The following is an 8,907-nucleotide window of genomic DNA, read 5'->3' on the forward strand; positions in this document are numbered from 1 at the left end:
CCATTAGGTCTATAACCACAGCATGTCAACTGAACCATTAGGCATATAACCACAGCATGTCTACTGAACCATTAGGCCTATAACCACAGCATGTCTACTGAACCATTAGGCCTATAACCACAGCATGTCTACTGAACCATTAGGCCTATAACCACAGCATGTCTACTGAACCATTAGGTCTATAAGGACAGCATGTCTACTGAATCATTAGGTCTATAAGGACAGCATGTATACTGAACCATTAGGTCTATAAGGACAGCATGTCTACTGAACCATTCGGTATATAAGGACAGCATGTCTACTGAACCATTAGGTCTATAAGGACAGCATGTATACTGAACCATTAGGTCTATAAGGACAGCATGTCTACTGAACAATTAGGTCTATAAGGACAGCATGTCTACTGAACCATTAGGTCTATAAGGACAACATGTCTACTGAACCATTAGGCCTATAACCACAGCATGTCTACTGAACCATTAGGTCTATAAGGACAGCATGTCTACTGAATCATTAGGTCTATAACCACAGCATGTCTACTGAACCATTAGGTCTATAAGGACAGCATGTCTACTGAGCCATTAGGTCTATAACCACAGCATGTCTACTGAACCATTAGGTCTATAAGGACAGCATGTCTACTGAACTATTAGGCCTATAACCACAGCATGTCTACTGAACCATTAGGCCTATAACCACAGCATGTCTACTGAACCATTAGGCCTATAACCACAGCATGTCTACTGAACCATTAGGCCTATAACCACAGCATGTCTACTGAACCATTAGGTCTATAAGGACAGCATGTCTACTGAATCATTAGGTCTATAACCACAGCATGTCTACTGAACCATTCGGTCTATAAGGACAGCATGTCTACTGAACCATTAGGTATATAAGGACAGCATGTATACTGAACCATTAGGTCTATAAGGACAGCATGTCTACTGAACTATTAGGCCTATAACCACAGCATGTCTACTGAGCCATTAGTTCTATAACCACAGCATGTCTACTGAACCATTAGGTCTATAAGGACAGCATGTCTACTGAACTATTAGGCCTATAACCACAGCATGTCTACTGAATCATTAGGCCTATAACCACAGCATGTCTACTGAACCATTAGGCCTATAACCACAGCATGTCTACTGAACCATTAGGCCTATAACCACAGCATGTCTACTGAACCATTAGGTCTATAAGGACAGCATGTCTACTGAATCATTAGGTCTATAACCACAGCATGTCTACTGAACCATTAGGTCTATAAGGACAGCATGTCTACTGAATCATTAGGTCTATAACCACAGCATGTCTACTGAACCATTAGGTCTATAAGGACAGCATGTCTACTGAATCATTAGGTCTATAACCACAGCATGTCTACTGAACCATTAGGTCTATAAGGACAGCATGTCTACTGAGCCATTAGGTCTATAACCACAGCATGTCTACTGAACCATTAGGTCTATAAGGACAGCATGTCTACTGAACTATTAGGCCTATAACCACAGCATGTCTACTGAACCATTAGGCCTATAACCACAGCATGTCTACTGAACCATTAGGCCTATAACCACAGCATGTCTACTGAACCATTAGGCCTATAACCACAGCATGTCTACTGAACCATTAGGTCTATAAGGACAGCATGTCTACTGAATCATTAGGTCTATAACCACAGCATGTCTACTGAACCATTCGGTCTATAAGGACAGCATGTCTACTGAACCATTAGGTATATAAGGACAGCATGTATACTGAACCATTAGGTCTATAAGGACAGCATGTCTACTGAACCATTAGGTCTATAAGGACAGCATGTCTACTGAACCATTAGGTCTATAAGGACAACATGTCTACTGAACCATTAGGCCTATAACCACAGCATGTCTTCTGAACCATTAGGTCTATAACCACAGCATGTCTACTGAACCATTAGGCATATAACCACAGCATGTCTACTGAACCATTAGGTCTATAACCACAGCATGTCTACTGAGCCATTAGGCCTATAACCACAGCATGTCTACTTAACCATTAGGCCTATAACCACAGCATGTCTACTGAACCATTAGGTCTATAACCACAGCATGTCTACTGAGCCATTAGGTCTATAACCACAGCATGTCTACTGAGCCATTAGGTCTATAACCACAGCATGTCTACTGAACCATTAGGTCTACAAGGACAGCATGTCCACTGAACTATTAGGCCTATAACCACAGCATGTCTACTGAACCATTAGGCCTATAACCACAGCATGTCTACTGAACCATTAGGCCTATAACCACAGCATGTCTACTGAACCATTAGGCCTATAACCACAGCATGTCTACTGAACCATTAGGTCTATAAGGACAGCATGTCTACTGAATCATTAGGTCTATAACCACAGCATGTCTACTGAACCATTAGGTCTATAAGGACAGCATGTCTACTGAGCCATTAGGTCTATAACCACAGCATGTCTACTGAACCATTAGGTCTATAAGGACAGCATGTCTACTGACTCCTAACATTATTCCAAACCCTTACGGTAGAGTCTATTAGACACTATGTATGTCATATACTTATGGTGGTATAGTGTGTGTCTCATCTTCTTTATTTCAAAGCACTTGTTGTAAAATAATTTCTCTGACACTGATATTTTTAGACAACCATAGCTTATGAAATTAACCCCTTTTCCCACAATACAAAACAATTTCACACTTTTTATGGGTCTCTGGATGTGAACTGTTTGGAACAATATTGGCTATTGACAAATTATATTTGAGAGGTTGTCACCATTGTAAAAATATGATTCATTGGGAACATGAAAGAATTCAGTTCCTACTCAGTATCGGCCATCCTGGAAAGAGGCTGTAACGCGCTGACTGCGTGGTAAGTGGACCACGCTGCTCTCTAGTGGCTCAATTATAATGGACACATTACCCTCTGCTGGTTACTCCTGCTCACTGCATGTCAGAAAACCTTACAGATAGAATAAGATAATCACAAGATAATCACATTTATACAGTTTGATTCAAATGAAGGTAACAACAGAAACAAAGCTTACATTTTATTTGAGATAGTCATTGTTGCTACTTTGCAAAATTACGTTGAAGATGATCCTTCCTTGAAAAACAGAATGACCATCAGCAGTTTCCCATTTCAGGAGTGAATTCCAAAAGACAACTACTCTTTACAGAGAACATTTAGTATAAACATGCTTTTACAGTGCCCTCAGGAAATAACCAGGTGAACACTTGGCAATAATTACCTGCAATCTCTAATGATGAAATATACTATTTACCTGCTTATTTCATAAACATGACACTCTAAAGTGTTAAACTGCAGTAAATGCATGATCACCAGTGTAATATTCATCCCAATGTACTAAGCTATCAAGTACAACACTCTCAACTGACATTCATATTATCAGGCAGAGGCATAATGCCCATAGGGGGCGCAGGGGCACGTGCCCCCTCAGATGTGTCCTGTTTTACGAATAAAAAAATAAATTGCCTCCTAGCAATTTTATGAAGTTGGCTTTAGCTAGCCCAGATTGGTTCCCAATCTCCCAACCTCATAACTAGCTATAAAGAAGGCTATCAAACAAGTTAGAGTAGCTAGCTTGTCTAACTATCTTAGCTGGCATGTGTGCTGGCAAGGTTGGTAGACTTTAGAAAAGTGAGGAATTATTCAATGTACTGAATAAGACTCACATTCCTTTCAATCTTTTACCCAGATTTTTAGCAGAGATGTAGAGATGAATATTTAGTTTTATTGAAAAAAAGAACCACCAATCAGGTGGATACAGACAGTTCAAAAAGTATGCTTAAATATGCAGAAAAATATACATATTTTTCACATAAAATTAAGCATAATGATCATGGCTCTAGATTGCAGGAAAAAAGCTTTTTCAGGTGTTTGAAAATTGCTAAATTATCCAACCACTCCCCCAGCCATCCTCACATACTTTATGCACACTCAGATTTTTGGGGTACATGACACCCCTGTTAAACCTCAGATTTTTGGGGTACATGACGCCCCTGTTAAACCTCAGATTTTTGGGGTACAAAATCTTTCCCTGTTAACAGGGGTCAGAATTCTACAAGAATGACTGGCGAAGGATGCTCCAAATAAATATGTTGTATAGTGAGGTGAAAGGACTTTTTGTCCTGAGTTGAGTTCCTACAGGTCTGTTAGTCTTTCAGTCTGCAATCTCCAAGGTAAGCATGGACGCCCCAACCTGGTAACTACACATCACACATGCATGTCTCTTTGAAGACTCCTTACAGGTCATTTTATATTGAGAGGTCAGAGAAGAGAGGCTTGAGGATTCCTTGGTACCAGTCGTCCAATCTGTTGATGCTGTTTGTCAGAGGGGGTTGGAGCTGTCCTTAGTTCATGAGTTCCCAGTTTTCAGATGGAGGGGGTTGTACAGTCTTTCTCTATGGTTTGAAGGTGGAGGGGGTTGTACAGTCTTTCTCTATAGTTTGCAGGTGGAGGGGGTTGTTCAGTATTTCTCTATAGTTTGAAGGTGGAGGGGGTTGTTCAGTATTTCTCTATAGTTTGAAGGTGGAGGGGGTTGTTCAGTATTTCTCTATGGTTTGAAGGTGGAGGGGGTTGTACAGTCTTTCTCTATAGTTTGCAGGTGGAGGGGGTTGTTCAGTATTTCTCTATAGTTTGAAGGTGGAGGGGGTTGTTCAGTCTTTCTCTATAGTTTGAAGGTGGAGGGGGTTGTTCAGTATTTCTCTATAGTTTGAAGGTGGAGGGGGTTGTACAGTCTTTCTCTATGGTTTGAAGGTGGAGGGGGTTGTACAGTCTTTCTCTATAGTTTGCAGGTGGAGGGGGTTGTTCAGTATTTCTCTATAGTTTTCAGATGGAGGGGGTTGTTCAGTCTTTCTCTATAGTTTTCAGATGGAGGGGGTTGTTCAGTCTTTCTCTATAGTTTGAAGGTGGAGGGGGTTGTATAGTCTTTCTCTATAGTTTGAAGGTGGAGGGGGTTGTACAGTCTTTCTCTATAGTTTTCAGATGGGGGGGTTGTACAGTCTTTCTCTATAGTTTGCAGGTGGAGGGGGTTGTTCAGTCTTTCTCTATGTAACCCACCAGACGGGCACTCTCCTTCCAAAGCCTCTTGGCCACCGCATCATCCCTCCCCCCTGGGGCGGTCTCCGTCATGGCACAGTCACTGAGACGCACATACACACACACACACACACACACACACACACACACACACACACACACACACACACACACAGACACACACACACACACACACACACAGACACACACACACACACAGACACACACACACACAAACAAACACACACACACACACACACCAATAACACTTTACAAACCGGAGCTAAACAACCTTGACAACAATTGAAAACAATTAAATACAGTGACTTGATGTCCATGTCCTATCCAGCACTACTTTCACCGCAGAGATTACCTGAAGTAGCTGCCAGACTTGTGCTCCAGTCCTGGGGTGACAGCACAGTAGATGGAGGTCTGGGCACCCTGGGTGGGGGTCTTCATGAGGAGCACAGAGGGGGCTGACAGGATGGCCCTCAGCATGGGGAACCAGGTCTCCACATGACGAGTCAGCTCTGTCCTGATCACCCCGGGATGCAGGCTGTAGGACGTCACCCCCGTACCTACCAGGGGATCAGATCCCAGTGTTTTACACCTCTACACCGTGTCTGGGAAATGTCCTATCTGACAGTCAATTATAACTCTTATTGGTGACAATATTGTTGTTGTAATGATTGTAATAAATGTGCACAAGGCCAAAGACAACCGAGGGTATATCTGTTTACCTTTCAACCTTCTGGCCAGCTCTCTGGAGAATAGCACGTTGGCCAGCTTGCTCTGCCTGTAACTGACCAGGGAGTTGTATGGCCTCTTGGCAAAGAAAAGATCATCAAACTGGATCTTACCTAGATGTAGGGAAATAGACTTTGTTTTTTACATTGCATGGCACCTATATTATGGAAAGGCAGATAAAAGTCCAATAGGCCGGTTTACCCCCTTTGTGGGCAATGCTAGACACATTGACCACGCGGCTAGGGGCGGAGCTCTTGAGCTTCCCCAGAAGGAGATTGGTCAGTAGAAAGTGTCCGAGGTGATTGACAGCCAGTTGTGTCTCGAAGCCATCCTCTGTTAGCCACTTAGGGCACATCATCACACCTGATGAAGACAACCATCATGATGAAGTGCTATATGACTGGAATCAACCATCCTTATCAGTCATAATGCCATAGAGCCAGCTTCCCATTCTAGGCCCGTATTAACAAAGGGTCTCAGAGTAAGAGTGTTCATCTAGGATCAGGTCCCCCCGGTCCATGTAATCTTATTCCTTATGATCTAAAAGGAAGAAAAAATATCCTAGATCAGCACTTTTCCCTCTGAGACGTTTTGTAAATCTGGACCCAGACATGGCTGTTCCAGTGGTTGCTGAAGCCATAGAGCCAGCTTCCCATCCAGACATGGCTGTTCCAGTGGTTGCTGATGCTCACCAGCGTTGTTGATGAGTATATCCAGGCGATCCTCACTGGCAATGAACTCTTTGGCCAACTCTCTGACAGAGTACATAGAGGCCAGGTCCAGGTGCCGCACTACGATGTTGCTGTTCCCTGTGGCCTGACGAATCTCATCTGCCGCCCTCGCAGCCCGTGTCAGGTCCCGGCATGCCATCACCACCCGCGCCCCTGCAGCTCCCCAAAGTCAGTTAGAGAAGGCACAAACACACAACACACGCCATCCCCCCACAGAGCACATCCTGTCCAAAGAGGAGGGTACCCTGCTCCCAATATTGCAACCATTTCCTGGGATGGGATGGTCAAAGGCAGCAATTTAACACCCTGCCTTAAAGTAGGTCAAACTGTGTCTTTACAGTATGACACACACATATTTGTGACATTGTGTACATAGCTACATAATGTGATTGTGCCATACCTCTACGTGCCATGTCATGGCACGTTTCCTTGCCAATGCCGGTGTTGGCACCGGTGACCAACACCGTCTTGCCACGTAATTGGACTGAAGATTGACACACACCCCCAGCAATCCATTTTCTCAACAGAACAACGCCTGTCGGTGCAACAAACAACATGGAAAGAATTTATACCCTCCCACATTATTGCTTGAAAGCTGTACACTTAGAAAAAAGGTGCTATCTAAAACCTAAAAGGGTTATTCAGTTCTTCTTCCAGGTAGAACACTTTGGGTTCCATTTAGAACCCTTTCCACAGAGGGTTCTACATGGAACTCAAAAGTGTTCTAACTAAAACCTAAAAGGGTTCTTTCTACATGGAACCAAAAATAGTTATCCTATGGGAAAAGCCGAAGAACCCTTTTGGAACCTTTTTTTCTAAGAGTGTAGTGGGTTCATTTGAGAGCAAAATATTATGGTGACCAGGAATATGGACTAGAACTCTGACAGGGAAGCTCTGATGTCTGAGCTGATGATGTGTTTTTGGAGGACAAATTTTTCTGGGTAGACTGACAGAAACTCTGAGCATTTTAACATGCTCCTGGAATGTATGAATAGGAGTTAACTGTGCACTTGATATTAAGAGCTGTGATATGTTTGTGATAAAGAACTGTTAAAAAACATTGAATAATATCAAGATAACATCTTATTAATAACAGATGTCTGCAAAGAGAGCATAAACATATGCTGGCAAATTTAGTAAGTGTTCTTCACAAATGACAATTAACACAAACAATTTTGTTATTGTCTGTTTAATATTCAAAATAACAACTAAGTTATCGCTCTCTCTAATAAAACAATAATAAGAGAGACAAAAAGACAAACCAAGTTGAATGATAATAGAGAATGAAAATTATCTTTAGAGCCTTTTCTTAAAACCGTTAAATCGATTTCATATTCTGAGTGATTTCCTTGCCCCGCCTTCAAATTTAATTCAAAGTCTATTCTATATTTTTTTGCTTGGTTATTTCATTGTAACAAACACGTTTCAAATAGTACTATGAAAAACAAAGGCCATGACTTACAGATCACTGTGACCGCTATGACAGCGCCATACTTAACCGGCGCAGACCGAGCAACTTCATCCCACATTTTATCCGTAGCCTTGGTCAAAAACCTGCCAGACCATAGGTGGACGGACCGAATACCGTTCGCCTTGGGAGTCACCTCGTTCTAATCGAGGAATATTACGATGTTTTGTCGGCTATGATGCTCTCATCTGAGAGCGAGGCTATTAATAGTTTTAAAGCAATTTAAATAGAGGGATTTAGCGTCTGTCTTCAGATTACGAAGAGATTACAATCGTATTCTCTAATGTATCATGGGCAATACAAGAGCAGCAGCAGTGGTGTCGAAATACAAAGTGTTATGTTACATCTCTAGGTGTGAGCTGAATGAGCCCAGTCCAGCGAATGAAAACGCTGCAAACAGATGTAAACATACCAATGCAAATGAATAGGCAGAATGGTATAACAATGCATTTTACTAGAATACAATTCCTAGAACATGATCTGCCATAAAGACTATATCCATGTCATGCCATTTAGGCTAATCTGCTGCCTACAATGATAAACTTTGACATCACAATGTCGGGCTAATATCTGTATGTTTATAGGCTGCTGTGATAGTTGTTTGGTTAGGCTATTTGAGGTAAGACCTATTGCTGCATAACCCATGTCCTTTATCAAATGTATAGGGACCAGAGGGAGATAGCACGCCATATGTGCTGCACTGATGGGTTATGTTGGCTACCTCACAGTAATATTACTGGTCAATTCAGCGTTACAATAGCCTAAACCTATAACCTAAGAGAATGAAAGAAAACATACATATATATATATATATATTTACACATTTCCAAATACAGTACCAGTCAAAAGTTTGGACACACCTAGTCATTCCAGGGTTAATTCTTT

At 42.0% G+C, this 8,907-nt stretch overlaps 1 protein-coding gene across 1 annotated transcript; it reads right to left on the reverse strand.

The window, feature by feature from the left end:
* Nucleotides 1-3,051: 3,051 nt before the first annotated feature.
* On the reverse strand, nt 3,052-8,342 carry LOC109885778 (retinol dehydrogenase 12-like). Its single transcript, XM_031836267.1, has 7 exons — nt 8,017-8,342; nt 6,955-7,089; nt 6,516-6,707; nt 6,025-6,186; nt 5,817-5,936; nt 5,450-5,654; nt 3,052-5,179 (listed from the first exon to the last, which is right to left on the reverse strand). The coding sequence occupies exons 1-7, from the start codon at nt 8,081-8,083 to the stop codon at nt 5,074-5,076; spliced, it is 987 nt and encodes a 328-aa protein (XP_031692127.1). The 5' UTR covers nt 8,084-8,342; the 3' UTR covers nt 3,052-5,073.
* Nucleotides 8,343-8,907: the final 565 nt, after the last annotated feature.

This window comes from Oncorhynchus kisutch, linkage group LG2 (assembly GCF_002021735.2).
Source record: "Oncorhynchus kisutch isolate 150728-3 linkage group LG2, Okis_V2, whole genome shotgun sequence".
Classification (NCBI taxonomy): domain Eukaryota; kingdom Metazoa; phylum Chordata; class Actinopteri; order Salmoniformes; family Salmonidae; genus Oncorhynchus; species Oncorhynchus kisutch.

Bases quoted from the DNA above. Each gene is read 5' to 3' on its own strand.
- LOC109885778 (XM_031836267.1), bottom strand. From the start codon at position 8,083: ATGTGGGATGAAGTTGCTCGGTCTGCGCCGGTTAAGTATGGCGCTGTC. The intron at 6,187-6,515 runs GTGAGCATCAGC...TGTCTTCATCAG, and splicing joins TATACTCATCAACAACGCTG to GTGTGATGATGTGCCCTAAG. The intron at 5,180-5,449 runs GTAATCTCTGCG...TGTGCGTCTCAG, and splicing joins AAGTCTGGCAGCTACTTCAG to TGACTGTGCCATGACGGAGA.